The sequence below is a fragment of the Trachinotus anak genome, unplaced genomic scaffold, assembly GCF_046630095.1.
Source record: "Trachinotus anak isolate AG129_WGS33_773 ecotype Australia unplaced genomic scaffold, CSIRO_AGI_Tana_v1 ptg000001l, whole genome shotgun sequence".
Classification (NCBI taxonomy): domain Eukaryota; kingdom Metazoa; phylum Chordata; class Actinopteri; order Carangiformes; family Carangidae; genus Trachinotus; species Trachinotus anak.
The window spans coordinates 24488918-24508242 of NW_027273852.1; the positions used below are offsets into that span (position 1 = coordinate 24488918).

The 19325-nt window shown below is 44.2% G+C and overlaps 2 protein-coding genes and 1 long non-coding RNA gene across 7 annotated transcripts; 1 reads left to right on the forward strand and 2 right to left on the reverse strand.

Annotated features, from left to right (window-relative positions):
• Nucleotides 1-1493: 1493 nt before the first annotated feature.
• LOC139625433 (interferon alpha/beta receptor 1-like) lies at nt 1494-10977 on the reverse strand. The gene is made up of 7 exons (XM_071485408.1): nt 10775-10977; nt 9256-9376; nt 8031-8200; nt 6412-6557; nt 6069-6213; nt 4232-4377; nt 1494-3519 (listed from the first exon to the last, which is right to left on the reverse strand). The coding sequence occupies exons 1-7, from the start codon at nt 10812-10814 to the stop codon at nt 3361-3363; spliced, it is 927 nt and encodes a 308-aa protein (XP_071341509.1). The 5' UTR covers nt 10815-10977; the 3' UTR covers nt 1494-3360.
• Nucleotides 10978-11576: 599 nt separating this feature from the next.
• On the forward strand, nt 11577-12289 carry LOC139625464 (uncharacterized). Its single transcript, XR_011691893.1, has 3 exons — nt 11577-11883; nt 11974-12067; nt 12161-12289. It is a non-coding gene; the product is annotated as an uncharacterized lncRNA (long non-coding RNA).
• Nucleotides 12290-12784: 495 nt separating this feature from the next.
• Nucleotides 12785-18153, reverse strand: mmadhcb (metabolism of cobalamin associated Db). Of its 5 annotated transcripts, none has more exons than XM_071485428.1 (8): nt 18022-18153; nt 17494-17593; nt 17111-17255; nt 16694-16911; nt 14365-14473; nt 14026-14156; nt 13643-13729; nt 12785-13142 (listed from the first exon to the last, which is right to left on the reverse strand). In XM_071485428.1, the coding sequence occupies exons 2-8, from the start codon at nt 17500-17502 to the stop codon at nt 12948-12950; spliced, it is 894 nt and encodes a 297-aa protein (XP_071341529.1). In that variant the 5' UTR covers nt 17503-17593; nt 18022-18153; the 3' UTR covers nt 12785-12947. The 5 variants fall into 5 exon arrangements, with proteins under 5 accessions (XP_071341529.1, XP_071341548.1, XP_071341539.1 ...); XM_071485447.1 differs by having other exon boundaries at nt 14365-14470; nt 18022-18151; XM_071485438.1 differs by having other exon boundaries at nt 14365-14470; nt 17855-18033.
• Nucleotides 18154-19325: the final 1172 nt, after the last annotated feature.

A 19325-nucleotide genomic window follows, 5' to 3' on the forward strand; every position in this document is an offset into this window, starting at 1 on the left:
GATTGGACTCTTGGTTTTTTACTCTGCTCAACCCTGATTTTAAATTAAGAACCTGCGTGTTAGAGTTCTAGGCTCTCAAACCTAGGTGGCGTCGGTTTTTTTAAAAATTACTAATCTTTTAATATTATTTAGACTTCCTTCTAGCCTCGCCACACATGTCCTGAACCATCCCTTAGTTATGCTGCTATAGAGCTAGACTGCTGGGGGATTCTCTCTCTCTCTCTCTCTCTCTCTCTCTCTCTCTCTCTCTCTCTCTCTCTCTCTCTCTCTCTCTCTCTCTCTCTCTCTCTCTCTCTCTCTCTCTCTCTCTCTCTCTCTCTCTCTCTCTGTGTCAAAGGGAGTTTTCCCTCCCCCCGCTGTCACCAAGCGCTGCTCTTTGTGGGAACTGTTGGGTTTTTCTCTGTAACAAAGTAAGGTCAAGACCTTACTCTGTAAAGAGCCTTGAGATAATGTAGATTATGATTTGGCGCTATACAAATAACATTGAACTGAACTTCAGCTACAATAACATTACAAGGTTACTTCTCATATATGAGACAGTTACCAAATGTAGACATCTATGCAGCAAGCTATTACTTTAACCCTTAGCTATACAGTTCACCTCAAATTATGAAAGTTGACTGGCAGTGACTTTCAGTGCAGCCAGGAGCCTGGTGTGGTCAGGTAGCCCATTTAGGTGGGTGTGCTTGGTGCCCTCAGATCACCCCTCACTCCTCTTCAGCTCCACCTTCTCGTCCAAATGTTTTCTTTTGGTTTCAAAAAAAGAAGATGGCAACAGCCAAAACTCAAAGCTTCAAAATGGGAGTTCATAAACCAATGGGTGACATCAGAGGATTGACATTTGGTTCACAGTCTGCAGTATTGACAACCGAGAGACCCTGCCTCTAGGTCTAGAGACTTTTTCAAAAAAGAACCTGGTGACAAATCTAGAGACTGTGGACATTCAGAGTCTCCAGCAGGGTTTGAAGTGCACCAGAACAATCTGGAACGCAATTAAATAAAGTATCTAAACATAGAGACAGATGAGCAGCCACACACATACAGGAGAAGCCCCTTCCCACAGATCATCACACAAGGTGGTGGTCCTCTCAAAGAACACATAAAAATCTCTGTTACAAATTCATGAGGTTGTTATAAAGATCAGTTCTATGTGTGATTCCAGAAAGAGCATAGGACCAGAATCACTCTTCAGCTGTGAACAGCCAGCCATGAGCAGCAAGCTCGTGTGACAGACTGGTCTCTATTTTAAACTTGTTCAACAACAGAAACTACAGAAACCAGCTGACACTATGCTGAAACCAGCTGAGATTAGACAGGATGATGATGATATGATGTCAGTTGTTTACAGAGGTTCAACAAGTTTTCAACTAGGATTTTTTTTTTTTTTTTAATTTTTATTTTTAAATACACTGTCCAGACATGTACTAGGTTCAGAGCTGGTCTGTTGTTCTTCACGTTCTGATTCAGTTTGAAATAAAATAGTAAAATCTACATCAAAGAGCCAAGTCTCAGCTTTAATTTGCTCAGGTTTACATCAGTATAGAACGAACAGTGTGGGAGCTATAGCTCTTTAAACACAGTGCCCAACGTTTAGGAGTTTAAAAGAAGAAAGACAGATACATATGAAATAAAACCCTATTCAACATTTTGTGTAAAGTTTAGGACAATGTTTGAATGATGAGCTGCTTAGGCTGATTTCAGGTCTGTTCACACCCTGAAGGTGAACAGTGTGTGTATTTAAAACTCAAATAGCAGCGAGTCTTTAGAATCTCTGGATCAGTCCACAGACCTCCTGTCAGCTGTCTTCAGTGGACCTGCTTTCTCCTCCGTCCACAGTAACAGGGACAGAGACTCTGCTGGTGAATTAAAAACAAAGTTTTAATGCTTTGAGCTTCATGAACTACATCTCATTAACCTCCACCGTCCTGAGGTGAAGATGTCAGACAAACCAAACCTCTGCCTGGAATAACATGTTTCTGTGACCACTTCAGTGGTTTTAAATGTGAATGAAGAACAGTTGAGTGATGTTGACACAGTCAGCTGACCTACAGTAACATGACACATGCCTGTTTCTGAGTCATTTAATGCCAAACAGAAAGTTGAGGATCACTGAAAAACATTGATTGATTGACTGATTGATTTATCTTTTGATTGATTCAAATATAAATCAAAGCAACAAAGGGAACCAAGACACTGTTCATATCAGTATTGATAATATTTCCTTGATCTTAATGTACAAAGGTTTCTCATTGAGACTGAGGGAATCCTCACAAACATTAGTTCATTCAGACACAACTCATCATAAAAATGTTGGTTCACAACTTTCAAACTGGTGCAAATTCACATATCACCAACATAAACGTAGTAACACGGTGTTAGGTTGTAACTGTTAGTGACCTGGATTAGTTATAAAGTCATTGATTAGCAGTAACCCTGATAACAAGTAACAAACACTGGAAACAGCATCACCGTGTTGTTTCAACAGGAGCAAGAAAACACAGAACATCTGATCGCACTGAAGCTCAGGGAGCAGGAACATCCACGCAGCACCTAAATGCAGCATTATAATACATGTGTGTCATAAAAGTCCACGTCCAGTAGGTGTCACTGTTCACGGTGAACGTCTCACTGTAAAGAACTTAACATGATTCACACACAACAAGGCATCTTCTGAACTTTGAAGACCAAACAACTATAATGAAAGTAATAATAATCCCCCTCACAGCTTCAGAAATATTTTGTCAAAACTGGGCCCAGGCATAGGTGACGAGGCTGTTGAGTCTGAGGAACTAGTCCCAGTTTGGTCTCTTGTGCTGGTCTGAGAATATGTGATGCAGACCAGAGATCAGTCCTCAGTCTTCACTGAACCTCCTGCTGGTCTTACAGGATGACAGGAAGACCAGTTGTTTCCTCCCAGATTAAAACAAAGTACTCATTCTGGGGGAGATGGACCATGTTAAGAGTTTTGAGGGTTAGAATAAAACCAGACCAGAACCAGTTAATGCTGCGATTGAAATGGTTTATAATAAACAAATGCGCCATATAAAAGTATAAAAGTATGTGATAGTGTAGAGTCAGGTCCTGTGGAGATCTAGTGTCAGGTGGACGTCTGGTGAAGTCACACGATCCTGTGACTGTCTCTGTGGGTGGACATGGTGAAGGACAAAGTCACAGTCAGATGAAACCAGTTGAGTGTCAGTCAGAGTTTTCTTCTCCTGGAGATCACATCAGGTTTTCTCCTCCCACCAACTTTAATCAGCTGTTCACTGGTCCTGAGTCTAAATCCATCTCAGGAGAATATAAATGTGGAAATGTGGGGTGGTCGGGACGGCAGGTCTCTGACAGGTCAAACCTCAGGTCTTAGCCCAGTGCAGGTGGTGCAGGAGCAGAGGGAGGTGGCAGCTGTAACTGCCCTCTGACCTCCTCTGGGGTGATGAAGGAGATGACATCATAGCGCTCCTCACTGGGGCTGTTGGGAGAGCTGAGCATGTGATGCTCTGGGTAAGGCTGCAGGAGAAACTGGAGGAGCAAAGAACAATAATCGGGGGGTGGACTCAGTTGGGTCTTTAGAATGATATCATTGATAATATTGACTGTTTACATGGATGGTCAGTAAATCCCTCAGTCTTGATTCCTTGAAGCTTCTGTCTGTTAAAAAAGGCCGGTTGCTAACAAGTGTCCAAATGAGACTGAAGTCATGTGACTGTGGTGTAGTTGGTTTATAGCCCAGCAAGAGCTTTTTACTGCTGCTGATTGTATTTAGGCTTCAAACATCATAAAGTGGAGTCATTAGTGAAGATGATCCTGCTGAACAAAACCTGTCAGGATCAGAAACTGTTGCCGATTTTCTCTAATCATCCAAAACACAACGGAGAAATCCTATTGGTTCTTTGTGGAGGGGCCCAGGTGATGATGACTTCAGGATTGGACTACATCCCTGCAGGTCTCTGTAAATACAGCAGTTTAATTCTGCACCACCTGGCCCACCTTCCTCATCCTGACTCCGTAAACAAACTCACCCTCAGCTTCATGACTGTCTACGTCCTGATCTAACTGCATTGACCTCACGTCCTTTCTGACACACAGTGTGACCTGGTGTGTGTGTGTGTGTGTGTGCGTGTGTGTGTGTGTGCGCGTGTGTGTGCACGCGTGTGTGTGGTGGTTGTGCTGATCAGTGTGTGTGTGTGTGCGTGCATGTGTGTGGTGGTTGTGTTGATCGGTGTGTGCTCACATCAGGGATGTCGCAGGTTGCAGGTCGCAGCCACTGTTTGACTCTCCCACGATGGCAGATGAGGATATACACTATGACAGGAGTCAGAACCAAGAAGACCACGACCACCACCCCCACGATCACCTCTGTTTGTACTGGCTCATGTTCTGAAATGTGCGCACGCACACACACACACACACACACACACACACACACACACACACACACACACACACACACACACACACACACACACACACACACACAGTACAGAGACAGCCCTTGTTAAAATTCTCAGTGATCTCAGAATTAACACTGATGCTAATAAGGTCTCTGTCCGGATTCTTTTAGATGTAAGTGCTGTATCTGATACAACAGACCATGAAATTCTTTTAGACTGTCTTGAGAACAGGGTTGGGCTCTCTGGGGCCGTTTTAAACTGGTTCTGATCATATATCTCAAGGAGGAAGTTCTTTGTTGCAATCGGGAATCATGTGTCAAGAAAATATGATTTGCCTTTCTGTGTTGCCCCGGGAAGTTGTCTTGGTCCCCTTCTTTTCTCCCTGTACATGCTCCCTTTAGACAACATCATCAGGGAAAACAAACTATAGTTTCACAGTTATACTGATGACACACAGCTGTGTGTCTCAGTGGAACCTGATGATAATGATGACCAACAACTTCTTGAAACTAAATGAAGATAAAACAAAAATACTTCTGGTTGACCCCCCAGATAAATGAGGTCTACTGTCCTGTAAACTTGTAAATCTGGCCCATTTAGTCAATTCGGAAATAACATGCTATTTTAGACTTACTGTGCGTTCACACCAAACGCGATGGACGTGATGAACACCACAAGTTTCCATTCAAAGTCAATGTAAATGGCGCGATGACACGCGATGCTGCGTCGGGCGACGCGATTTGGGCAATAACCGTGAAAAGTTCAAATTTTTCAACTTCAAGCGATCCATCACACCATTTACATTGACTTCATTGCGTCCATCGCGGTGTGAACGTGGTGTGAATCCACGGTAAGTCTAATTTTACTTCACACATAAAGAAGGTGACCAAAACAGGTTTTTATCACTTGAGAAATTTTGGCAAAGTGCAGCCGCTCCTGTCCCATAAAGAAAAACTTATTCATGCTTTTATTTCAAATAGATTATTGCACTGCTGTTTTTACTGGTCTTCTAAATGAGTCAACTGAGAGTCTTCAGTTTATTCAGAGCTGTGCTGCTGGACTTTTAACTAAAACAAAGGAGAGAGAGCATGTTACCCCAGTTTTAGCTTCACTCCACTGGCTTCCAGTATCTTTTAGAACTGATTTTAAAGTCCTTTCACTTGTTTTTAAAGCTCTTAATGGTTTGGAACTGGCTTCCATTGCAGATGATCTGTCGTTTTATAATCCTTCTCAAGCTCTTAGATCTTTCACTGATGCTCCAAAATTATGGAAAACCCTGCTTTAAGAGATTCAGGCTCTTTGACATTTTTAAACCACAGCTGAAAACTTAGTTTATTTAGCTTGGCTTTCAATTAACTCTCTTTGTATTGTCTAATTTGATTGTCCTTCTATTCACCTTTATTTTATTGTACTACTAAAGTGTTTATTGTGAAACACTTTGAGCTGCATTTTTTGTATGAAAAGTGCTCTACAATAAAGTTTATTATACTTCATATTATTATTACATTGTCATAAAAACATACATTGTCATGAATAAATACTCTGTCATAAATACATTTTTGACACTGGTTTTCTTGACTCCTTGTTTGTGGGTTAACATACTGTGTAATTGTGCAATTCTTGTGTTGGTGGTTGTGTTCTAGTGATGAAATATAAAATGAAGAATCATGGTCTTACTTGTCCTGGGGATGACTTCACATTGAGGACAACTTCTTGTTCCAACGGCCTCATTGTACCTGACGTACTGCACCCTGGTACAGTACCTCTGTCCCTCCTCCAGCCCAAGGAAGGACACTGAGGACAAGGTTTCTTTATACTTCTCCTGAGGAGACACAAGAGACACATGCAAAGACACATGTTTGGTTTTCTAACAGAAAACAGACACTTCACTGAGAACTACACTGTGCCTTTTTGCTGTGTTTTCAGTGAGCAGGGAATCGTCATGGAAACAGTCTGCAATAACACCAAAGTATGAGCGTAGTTCAGGTACAGATACAGATCCACCTGTGAGGAGTCTCACCTCTAGTGACTCTCCTTCCTTGCCGTAGTAAACCCTGTGTGTTACGTGGTCACCATACTCTTCAGCCAGACTGTGGTTCCGGCTCAGGAACACAGTCAGGGATCCGGGCCGTGCAGTCAGACTGACTTCAGGTGTGCAGGAGTCACCTGGAGAAACACAGGCAAATACACTGAGTGTCTCTTATAAACCCGCCCACTCACTCCTGTTTACAGAAGGACCTAGGTAAATGTCTGCTCCTGACCTGGTGTACCAACTAACTGATGGTAGACAGGTACAGGGACAGATCACTTCGTGTCAGCCATGTTGCAAGGGATCTGTTACTGGATTGATTTGGAAAATAAGGTTACACAATGAAGACACTGAGCACTGAGCACATGCTGCTTGTTAATATCATTAATGACATTCAGTTGTTATCAAAAGGGATAGTACTGAAACCTGGTATCAAACAGGACCTGGGGCTGAATAAGTTAAAGGTCCCACACAGTCTTAAGGTAGATGTCCATGTCTTTTTTGATTATAAAGCAGGTCTAGGTTCTATATTAATACTGTGAAAGTATCAAAGCCTCAGTCTGTGGACTGAGGCTTTGATACACAGCCTGTATTACACAGCCTGTATTCAGAAACTGAGCCTTAAAACCAGCCGTCAGGACTTCTGGAACTTTGTCTTTGACTTCAGTCACTGCTCTCACACACGCCCCAAGCCCCGCCCACCTGGACCCATTAGAAGAGAGGCTCAGATCCTCTCTTCTGATTGGCTCACTGACCTGTTCTTAAAACCACAAATATATCTTCTGATGGAGATCAACACTTCAGATAAACACTGGAGAAGTTCAAATATGGAGCTTTAAATACTGTAGTATCAATAAGCTCTGACGTTCTCAGTACTGGCGAAAATAAGAAAATGGATTCCCTCTTTATTACTGCTACATAAAAAATATCTCACAATTTATCTGAACAGCTCTGTTTCTGAATAAAGGTTCTGCCTGTAAAGTTTCTCTCCTGCTGAACATGGTTTCTTATCAGGAGCAGGTGATGGTCACCTGACAAGAGCTTCAGTCATCCTTGTGTTTATATGACCAGAGGTTATAACACGTCTTCCGGACAGACTGGACGCTACAGCGAGGAGACGGGGGCTAGCTGTTATCATGCCAACAGAGGCAAGAGTAAACACTGGTGTTTGTCTCCACCTCTGGAGACAGATGTTGGTGAGTAAAAAATGAAGTCTGATGCTGAACTGCCACACACAGGTGCTCAGACCACCCAGCTCACAGCTCACCTGTCAGGTATGCTAACAGCCACACAGAGCTAACAAAACTCCACTAACATGGGTTGCAGCTGACTATTATGAGTGTGTTGGTACTGTCAGTGATGTGGAGGCTGCACAGTAACAATGATTCATCTGTTTCACAGTTCATCCACACACTCAGAGTCACAGTCGTGACTTGTTCAGAATGATGCTGTTGCAGTTTGTACTCAAGAATGTAGATGTCTCCACAGCCCATGAGAACATAAAGCCATGTTAGTTCTACTAGTCCTGTTAAAGCACTAGATCAATCAGCAATGTAGACCAGCGCACCAACTGTGCTGCTGCAGTGTCACTGATCAGACTGATTTCTTACCGTGTCTGCTGCAGGCTTGGACTGGTGTCGAGGTCAGCCCACGTCTCTCCGCTTGCACACGCAGCGTGACACAGCCATGCTTGCTCTCAGCTTTGCTGAAAGCAACGTTACAGGAAGTGAAAGACGTGTGGACGCAGGCGGGAATGTCTCTCCACACACTGGTGTCAAAACTGAGGACAAAAAGCAACAACAGTCAGATTCTGTGACAATGTCAGGAACCTTCATTACCTCCACCAGGGGTGACCTGTCTGTCTGTCTGTCTGTCTCCCAGCATGATCACACTTAAAGTGCTGAAGTAATTTGCACCAAACTTGATGGAGGTTGGGTCCTGGACCAGGGGGCAAGCCTTTAAACTTTGGTGCTAGTCCTGGTCATTTAGTATGAATCTGAATGTTTTCTGTGGTGGATGTTGTTTGACACTGGTCTGTGCTTTTCCACCTTCATTTACAGTTTCTAGTTCCTCTTTAAGAAGAGGTCACATGGTGTCATGTGTGATGTCACAACACTAAGGACACATGGTCACATTAAAATCAGTATTTAAAGTGTAACAATAACTTACGTCACCAGTCAACTGGGGACAAAAACTGCTGCCATCTTTCTCCTGTAGCTGCAGTGTGCTCTCTGCACATCAAACAGCAGCAAGTTTCCCAGTTCACCTGTTCTCTCTGTGTTAGCTTCTCCTCTGACAGCAGCCATGACGGCTCCAAGGAGCAGCTGCTAACCTGCTGCTAAAGCTAAAGCTACTTGCTTTTTCAGATGTGTGTCAGACATGAGAAAGTCAGTGAGGTGGAAAAAAAAACAAAACTGGGAGAATCAACTATACCACTTATAATGTCAAAGCACATTTCAATCAATCAATTTACAATTGAAACGATGACACCCTCACTTTCATTATCGTCTAGTCTGTAGATCATTCTCTCAGTCGAAGTTATTGACCTCACCATCAAAAGGATCAAACCCTCACATCAGAACATTTTGTTAAAACAAGGCTGACACTGTTACTCAGTAATCAAAATAGCAGCTGATGGATTTTCTGTTGTTTAATTCATTGTTGCAGCTCCAAGACACATTTCATACATTAAATGGAAATACAGTGCATTTTACAGCCAAGATACAGGGAGTGAGCTGAGTCAGGTCAGACACTGACTGTCAGCAACAATGAAAACACCACAGAGGAAAAGGACGAGGCAGTGATGTCTGATCACATCAACGTGTCTGACCTCACCTTTGGTACTGAACAGTGTAGGTGACATCTCTCTCCTCTGTGGCCGGAGTCCATGTCAGCAACCACTTCTCAACATGGATGTTCTGAGGTGGTGCTGGCGTCACCTCAGAAAGTGCTGGGACTGATGAGAATGGACAGAGCAGTGAACAAGGAGACAGAGTTCAAGCAAAAGTCTGAATCATCGATGATCCTCCGTTTAAAAGGTATTCAGCTCAAATGTAACAGCACAGCTGCCTTTACAAGATGCAGCAACAAAACCTGACATTTGTCTGACTAGAGGTGGAAACGGAGGTTTGTTCAAACAGCAGATGAGACGGTCAGTCATCAGTTTCCTCCTGCATATTCCTGATCATACACCTTCATCTTAGTGTAGTTTCTTTAATTCAGTTTTACTGATTTTAATAGCATTGTTATTACTGAACAATGATGCACCGAAGAGTCAATGAGCAACACAACATCACAACACAGTGTCTGTCTACACCTTCTTATGCTGTCTTTGTGATGGGCTTATAGGCAGTCTGAGTCTCAAGACATGTGTGAGTTCCTGGGTCTGTTTATGTCACCACACAGGTGTGACAGATAAGAAGATACATCTGGCCTATACTGGGGCCACATGCTTGTGTTTCTCCTGGCTCAGTATATTCCACAGTTCAACGACCCAAGTCTGGCCCATATACGGCATGATGGTCAAATGCCACTTTCACATGTGGACCAATTCTCGCCCACACACATAATCTTCTTGCTGTCAGGCATCACTGGAAGATAACAGCTACAATCTACTCAGAAGTGGAAGTATATGGGCCAGTCCCAGGTTGTGGAACTGTGCTGTATACTGGGCCAGAAGTTTTATTTCGCTATCTGCAGATGTTGAGATGAATCTTTCTGTAGCCTGATGAAAACTGACTCCTTCCATATTCCGCACTCTCTCTGACTAGCAGGTAGCTAAACCACCTCATATTCCTCAGCTTTTCGTCCCCCCTCTGTCCACCACTGTGCTAACTGCTGTGGAATCTTTAACCTTTCTTGCTCTAAACCAGTGAACAACAGATTCTCAGTGACTCTGGTGACGCACAGTAACTGACGCAAATCCCACAACTTCCTGTAATATTTCGCAATAGAAGACTTTCAGACAGCAGAGGGCTGAAGGAGGCCGTATAATAACAACCATTATTTAATGTTGCTCACAGACAGACCTCACTAGACACGACCAATACATCAGTTCTGGTTCTGTACTGTCAACCATGAAGCTGCAGTGGCGGGAAGACGAGTACTGACCAGTCAATGATAACGGCAGCCACCGGAAGTTAGCGTTAATAAAGACTCAGGTGTTTGATTTCACCACAGTGTCCTGATGATGTCTAAGTGCTGCAACACTTAGACCAGGACCTGAGGTCAACGTGGCCGACAGGAAGAGACCTTAAAAAGTTAAAAAACAGTCTCAGCTTCGTCATTCGTTAAGCAGCTGAACTGAACGGGTTGGTTGGTCAAAACGAAAGTTACTGGTAACTAGTGAGCCTACCTGTGACGACGACCTGAATGCACAGCAGAATGAACAACATCGTGATGACGTCATTTCACTAAGAGCGACGAGTCTGTGAAACCATCATCAGTCTGATGGTCCGCTGTCTGTACCAGGACTACGGTCTCTACCAGGACCAGTCCGTACCAGGACACTGCATCAGAACTGTCTGGCTCTTCCGCTTCTTCGTCTTCTTCTTCTGTATCCTAAATGTTGCATTACCGCCATCTTCTGGAGTTAGAACTCCTACAGTGTCCAGTCCAAGGACATACAGCCCCCCCCCCCCCCCCAATTAGGACACCCCATTAAACATTTAGTTCTTTATTAAGAAATATCAAGATAACAATATTAGAGCTTATCTCAAATTATATCTATAGATAAAGGTGATGTAATTGCATCACCCTTGCAACAAAAAATCCCCTTATTTAACAAAAGAAATAAACAAAGATGCCAATTCCTACTGAGGACAAAGTTAGGACACCCCCACATTCATTATTACTTAAAATGCCTAGAATTAGATTCCGGTGTCCCACATCGGGTGGGGACAAATTATTAGAGCATCGTTACAGAGCAGTTTGGAAGAGCCTGTGTTGTTTAAACCACAGAGAGAAGCAGTGGAGGAAGAGTGAGCTGTTAGCTGCCTGCAAACTGGTAAAAGCCAGTTAAAGTGTCGGAGCCTCCGTATGAGAAGTTTTGATCGGGATATATGGAAAACGCCCCTACAGGTGGAGTTCAGTAGAAACTTTAGAAGAAAATCAGCCTCATGTATCGGGAGTCTGTACTGAGCCTTTGTTGTCATGGTTACCATGGTAGACGCTGCAGGTCAGTGTAACAGGTGTCACATTCACTGACATCAGTGAGTTTTACTGGTCACATGTTTCAGTTTATGGTCAGTCCGGTGGTCTGGTTCAGGTCAGGATCGATGTTCGTTCTTCCTTCAGGTCAGGGACCTCTATCATCATAATTACCAGATATTACTATAATAACAGCCACTTCTAACAGTGATTTGTTAGAACCAGCCCTGGCTCTGTAGTTCCCCACTTGTCTTGCAGAGGACCTCGTTCTGTCTCTATATCTCACACTCAGCATCTGGATGCAGCAGAGCACAGGTACAGATGTTTCCAGGTGAGGACGGAGGACTTCATACCCGGACTTCCTTATGTTTCTTTTTATTTCGGCCTTTTGTGCCTTTATTACAGTACAGTGGAGACTGACAGGAAAGGGGGCAGAGAGAGGGGAATGACATGCAGGAAAGATTCGAGCCGGTCGGGAGTCGAACCGGCAACTGACATGGTACGCGCCCTAACCACTCCACTATCGGGCCGCCCGCCCTGATGTGTTTCCTTGAACACTGCACAGCATCTTAAGATTCATTCTCTTCAGCAGGCGTCATCCAGGACCAAAGTCCTGTTCTGGAGCAGGATCTAGTTGGACCTGCTGTAACTTGTTCATCAAGTCTCCGTGTTTTTGATGAGGACACATCACGACCCACAGCTGTGACCGGGCTGCACTGTTTCATCAGTGGTTATTAATTCATGTTGGTTTGTGATCAAAACAAAAACACATTTAAAACTTAGCCTGAAGTTCATCCAACTACATCAAAGTCGTAATCAATCATTTTCAAACCACATCAAACTCAGATTATTGGCTCTTGGACCTTTCAGCACCTGTGGAAACCTCAAGTTCCAAAACCCTCCTTCTCTGCAGGAGGTGGAGACTCTCCTGCAAGATGAGCTGAAGGTTCATTTCACTGATCTGAGGAGAGGTTCCACCTGAGAGTCAGACCCCTGACTGTGACCAGTAGTCTGTACTAACACAATGGGTTTCCATGGTAACAGGCTGATTTGAGACCATACTGATTCACATGAACCCTCCTGCAGCTGCTTTGCAGGGAGCCAGGTTTGGTTTACATTCCAGAAACAGTTCAGGTGCAAGTCTTCATCAGTCTGGAGACTACCTGGTGGTTCTCCTGCTGACATCGGTGTGAGAGGGATCTGAACCACAGCAGCATTCAGTGAACAAACACTTTATTGTGTTGACAGCACTGTTCCAGCCTGTGACATGTAGGATCTATAAATATAAATCACTGTCGGATAATAAGGTACTACCTCTGTTCTAAAACAATCTGAGCAGGTTCTCACACAGTCTGAACCCTGCCCCAGTGTCCCAGTTTTCATCTGCCCTGCAGCTCCTTCATGATGAGGCTGCTCGGCGGCGCATCGGTGAAGATCGTCCCAACAAATACATGTGTTCCCCACAGAACGTGTCGGATCACCCTGCAGCAGCCCAGGTCCTCGATCTGGAAGCCCAGGTGACGGTACCTGTCGTCCGTCTCAAACAGCGTGTTGTTGGTGTAAGAGCCGAAGAACTGGAGAGGAACACACATACTAATTGATTAGGTTCTCCAGAGGAACACACACACATTAATCTATTAGTTTCTCCAGAGGAACATACATATTAATCTATTAGGTTCTCCAGAGGAACACACATATTAATGTATTAGGTTCTCCAGAGGAACACAGATATTACTCTATTAGGTTCTCCTGAGGAACACACACATTAACATTTTAGGTTCTCCAGAGGAACACACACACACACACACACACACACACACACACACACACACACACACACACACACACACACACACACACACACACACACACACCTATTAGGTTCTCCAGAGGAGCACACATTAACAATTTTGGTTCTCCAGAGAAACACACACATTAATCATTGAGGTTCTCCAGAAGAACAGCAGCAGGTCTTTGAACACAACATAGCTGGTCTCTGTGACAACAGCCACAGGTGGAGCCACAGAGACCAGATACCACTGTGGCTCAGATCAAACTGACAGTGGTATCTTACCGCCAGGCCTGAGGACGGGTCAATGAAGTCAGCCCAGAACCCGTCACTCTGCAGAGCGTAGCAGATCTCTTTGGCTCCGTCAACAAACTGCACAGCAGAAGAACAACTGTTATCACTGTGATCCCGGTCCTGGTCTCTCTCTGTCCCCCCCTCTGTCTCATCATGACCCCCCTAGTGGAGGCAGAGCCCTCATCTGACTCTGAAGAGTCTTTGGTGCATTACAGATATGACAGTATCAGTTATCAACAGTATACAGTATACTGAACAATATACAACTCTACTTCATAAGACCACACACCGTCCTCTTCACAGCCTCACACAGAACAACACACACTACTGCTGCCCCCTGATCGTTACGGAAGGGTCAGGAGAAACCAGCTCACCTTCTCCAGCACCTGCTCCCTCTCCTGCTCCACCTCAGCACACCACGATGTCATATCGTTCTGGGTCTTCTGGGTCACTGTCACCACCATCATATCAGAGGCCGGAGCCTCAGGAAACATGGACTGGAAATCTGTTCATCATCAGAGACACAGGTGAGACAGACGCAGAGCTGCTCCTCAGCTGGAGGAGCTACACACATGTACATACACAGGTACGCACCTCTGAGTTGACGTTCAAGTGTTCACAGTCAAAAACAACCTGGTTCTTAAGAAGTAGTCTACACTAAGAGACAGAATCTGGATGAAGGTGTGAGGATGAGTCCAGTATCTGTACTGTACCTCTCTGTAGCAGCTCAGGACAGGACTGTATGACACACTCCACACTGGAGTCATCAAAGTACTGTTCAGCTCTACTGACACTCTGAGAGGAGGCTGGGTCATCTGTCTGCTGACACACACACACACACACACACACACACACACACACACACACACACACACACACACACACACACACACACACACACACAGAAGTGATGAGAGTTGCATTCCTTCATGTTGTCAATGTTGGGATGTCAATGGGAAACTATGGCAGGAGAGATTAAATTTAGTATCAATGTAACACTTCAAACATCATCAACATCAACAGCAATAAGTTCATACATTCCTGGGAAAACTAATCTCAGGGTCTCTCTGATGATGGGAGATCACAGCCTCTCTAGTCTGGACCCGTCTCTCTCTCTCTGTCTGTCTCTGTCTGTCTGTGGGTCCTGGTGTAGTTATTAAAGCTGAGATGAGTTTTTGACTGACCTGAAAAAAAAGTGGACTTCCTCTTTGGAGGCACGACCAGTTCCCATGTTATTCAATTCAATTCAATTTTATTTGTATAGCGCCAAATCATAATTTACATTATCTCAAGGCACTTTACAGGGTAACGTTGAGACCTTACTTTGTTATAGAGAAAAACCCAACAGTTCCCAGAAAGAGCAAGCGCTTGGCGACAGGGGGGAGGAAAAACTCCCTTTTAACAGGAAGAAACCTCCAACAGAACCGGGCTCAGGGTGGGCGGCCGTCTGCCTCGACCGGTTGGGTTTAGGAGGAGAAAAAGGAGGGGTGGAGGGAGGAGAGAGGAGAATAGAGAGAGAGAGAGAGACCAGGAACAGCTGTGTAGGTAATGGTGTTATCAATAATAATGACAGATAACAGTGGTTAATAGTAAAGATGAGTAGTGGTGGATCTGGATCCTGCTGCTCCAGAGGCAGAGAGACCTGCAGAATGAGGACAGAGAGAGGGAGAGAGAGGAGAAGCACAAACTACGGGAGAGAAAAAAATAGACATAAAGTAAATTAATAGCATAAAGTAGTCGAGAGAGAGAGAGAGAGAGAGAGAGAGAGAGAGATCCCAGTGCATCATGGGAATCCCCCAGCAGTCTAGCTCTATAGCAGCATAACTAAGGGATGGGTCAGGATATATCCGAGCCAGCCCTAACTATAAGCTTTACTAAACAGGACAGTTTTAAGCCTGATCTTAAAGGTAGAGAGGGGGTCTGCCTCCCGAACCCACACTGGGAGCTGGTTCCACAGGAGAGGAGCCTGATAGCTGAAGGCTCTGCCCCCCATTCTACTCTTAGAGTAGACCTGCATTTAGAGAGCGAAGTGTCCTATTGGGAAATTAGGGAACTATAAGCTCTCCCAGTTACGATGGTGCCTGACCATTAATGGCTTTGTAGGTGAGGAGGAGCATTTTAAATTCTATCCTGGATTTTACAGGGAGCCAATGCAGAGAAGCTAACACAGGAGAGATGTGATCTCGTTTCCTCGTTCCTGTCAGTACTCGTGCTGCCGCATTCTGGATCAATTGGAGGCTTTTTACTAAATTTTTGGGACATCCTGACAATAAAGAGTTACAGTAGTCCAGTCTTGAGGTAACAAATGCATGAACTAGTTTTTCAGCTTCCTTTAGACACAGAATGGGTCTGATTTTTGCAATATTGCGCAGGTGGAAGAAGGCTGTCCTAGAGACTTGCTTTATATGTGAAGTAAAAGACAAGTCCTGGTCAAAAGTGACACCAAGGTTTCTGACTGTAGCACTGGAGGCCAAGGTGATGTCATCCAGAGTCAGTATATTATCATATCGTGTATCTCTGAGGTGTTTGGGGCCAATTACAATAACTTCAGTTTGTCTGAATTTAAGAGTAAGAAATTACTGGTCATCCAGGTTTTTATGTCATACCTGAAGCTTGGCTACCTGGTTAGTCTCACCTGGCTTCATGGATAAGTAACAGCTGGGTGTCATCTGCGTAACAATGGAAATTTATCTGGTGCCTCCTAATAATGTCTCCTAGAGAAAGCATATATAGACTGAAAAGTATTGGTCCTAGCACAGAACCTTGCGACTTTAGTGATGATAGAAGAGTCATTATTAACATGAACAAACTGGAGTCTATCTGACAAATATGACTTAAACCAGCTTAGTGCGGTTCCTTTAATGCCGACCATATGCTCTAGTCTCTGTAATAGAATCTTATGATCCATGGTGTCAAATGCAGCACTAAGATCTGGCAGGACAAGTATAGAGACAAGTCCATTGTCTGAGGCTATAAGGAGATCAATGGTAACCTTAACCAGAGCTGTTTCTGTGCTATGATGGACTCTGTTATAACACTTACAAAGAGGTCTCCAATGACCTGGGCCAGTACCAGCTCATGTCTCTCACTGCTGGATGGGGCAGACAGGATGTCAGGGACCACCTTGTGTGGGGGGCTCCTCTTGTGCTCTGCTAGTCCTTCGAGGTGGCGGTCAAAACCTACATTACCAGGCAGCTGGAAGCGCTGGTCCTGGGGCCCAAAAGGCCCCATGTTCTCATCAGGCCAAACCGTCTGCAGTCCTGAGGGAGACAATATGAAGGTTCAGGTCTCACTCAGAATCCAGGTCTTTGTCTACATGTGATCCAGAGGCGCACAGAAGAGCAGACTCTGACCAGCCTCCTGTCTACAGCAGCACACACACCGTCACCTGTACCAGCCTCATTCTGTTCCTAATAATCCAGCTGTTCATGTGAACATGTGAAAAGACATATGACCTACCCATGTGAGGAGGGGGAGGGGCCACATGCGGCTCATCAGAGCCTGAGGATCCAGCAGCAGAGAAGGATCTGGCTCCAGCCACACGACGCACCAACACATGAAGTCCTGGGAGGTAAGAGACCAGCCTGGCTCTGCAGCAGAGCACCTGAACACAACACACACATGTATCACATCACACACACCACACACACATCACACAGGAGCCAACTACACAGTCTTTACTAAGAATGTGTGACATGTAAACAAATGAAAAGACTCACTGGTGAAAACAAGTTGTTCTACCTGACGATGTTCCTAATGACGAACCAGCAAGTTTACAGGCAGACTTTTGGTCTGAACATTTGGTCAGTCAGTGAGCAGTTTATTAGGAACACCACACTTACACTGGTCATCCTGGTCTGTCTCTGTCTGTCTGCAGGGTCCAGTTATTCTGACAGAAAGGGCAGGACAGCAGTCAGGACTCCAGTCTACAGAGACAGCAACCTGGAGACAGACAGGCAGAGTCAGAGAAGTAGAGTAAGAGACAGACAGTCAGAGAAGGAGACAAGGAGACAGAGATGGACATACAGTCAGACAAGGAGACAGACAGACTAGGAACACGCAGATCAGTTATGTAAGATGACCCCTGGCTCTAACGTTCTCCACGTTTATGACCCTCCAGTCCGACATGAGTGTTTGAGCCTGACGGTCACAGCGTAACCGGCCTGAACTCATGTCTTTACCTGCAGAGGAGCGGGAACCTACCTGGTGTCAGGACGTTCACACTGACTGAGGTCCGGGACCCTTTACTCGTCGTACAGCTGTTTACAGACCCAGCTCATTCACTGCTAACGTTAGCTTAACAGCAGCTCATTCACTGCTAACGTTAGCTTACATCTGCCGCTCAACAGAAATTCTCTGGCCAAACTCACCTTGAGTCCGCGCAAGCGCTGTTATGATTGAGGCTCGTCTCTTTCCTGGACGGGAGTGGCAAACAGCCGCAGCGGCCATTACCGCCCCCGCTGGTCCGGAGGGTCCCTCCGCTTACTCGTGGTGTGCGATTCTGCATATTTTGGTATCGATCCGATACCAAGTAAATACGGGCCAGTATCACCGATACCGATACTTTTCAATAAATAAGGTGGATGCGTCATTGAATTGCTAAATCTCAATTAATTTTCATGACCTTAACTGTTTTTTGTGATGTTTCCCTTTTTATTATTAAATAGTTAAAACCCAGGACAGAATTAGGACAAAGTTTATAATTAAATAGAAAATGTTTTATTTTCAATTTTTTTTCAGAAAAATCTTAAATAAAAAGTGCACGCAAACCAGTGAACTAATTAAAACAAACAAGTACTGTTGAGAAACTATAATACAAAAATTTAATTAAAATTCTCAACAACAAAAACAACAACTGGTGAAAATATAAATAATATGCAAACAACTTAAGAACCCCCGACGCCTTTAGTTAGTCTGTGCAGAACAAAGGTTTTGGTTACAGGTTTTTGTTCAAGAAAAAGCCCTGCTTTTGAAAAAATCCTCTCAGCTGGCACTGATGTTCACTGAAATTCCTGAAGCCATCATCCTCTACTATGGAAAGATTATTGTGATCTCCTCTGCTCTTGGGGAATCAGCTAAGTGAAATAATAAAAGAAATAAGCCTTTAGCACAGCTATGTGTAGTTTAAATGCAGTAATCATACAGTATCCCTTTGACAGTTAACACAAAAGGGCAATAATATTCAATAAATTCTGAGCCATGTTATCTTCAGTATATGTGTTTCAATTCCAGTAAATGTAGTCATTTAAATAACACATTTCAATGGGATAAATGTATTACATCAAGGTCTTAGCATAATTTATACTTTTTGAGTTGGCTAAAGTAATAAATAACAGTTTCACTTTGTTACTGTCAACACTATAACCTGCCTGGATATTCTCTGCCATGCTGAAAGGCCTCTGCCAATGACCTCTGCCTCTGGACTGGGGGTCTTGCAGCGGGGCCAGGGGGTGGGGGATTTCTCTCCTCCTCTCTCCGTTTTTGTAGCTCCATGTTTTCCTTTGGATGGTTTTCTATATGTTTGTATAAATTGGTGGTGTTTCCACTATACCTGACTAGCTTTTTACAAATCCCACATTTTGCTGTTGTCTCGTTTTCGGCTTGAAAATCCAGCCACACGGCTCCTCTTCCTCTCTGCCATTCTTCTGTTGTATTTTCCCTGTGCTTGTGCTGA

Excerpts from the sequence above, each read along its gene's own strand:
- LOC139625433 (XM_071485408.1), bottom strand. The coding sequence starts at position 10,814 with ATGTTGTTCATTCTGCTGTGCATTCAGGTCGTCGTCACAG. Across the intron at positions 8,201-9,255 it reads TACACTGTTCAGTACCAAAG|TTTTGACACCAGTGTGTGGA; the intron begins GTGAGGTCAGAC and ends TTTTGTCCTCAG. Across the intron at positions 6,214-6,411 it reads AGGAAGGAGAGTCACTAGAG|GAGAAGTATAAAGAAACCTT; the intron begins GTGAGACTCCTC and ends GTGTCTCCTCAG.
- mmadhcb (XM_071485428.1), bottom strand. Across the intron at positions 13,730-14,025 it reads GGGAGCAGGTGCTGGAGAAG|TTTGTTGACGGAGCCAAAGA; the intron begins GTGAGCTGGTTT and ends TCTGCTGTGCAG. Across the intron at positions 13,143-13,642 it reads ACCCGTCCTCAGGCCTGGCG|TTCTTCGGCTCTTACACCAA; the intron begins GTAAGATACCAC and ends GTTCCTCTCCAG.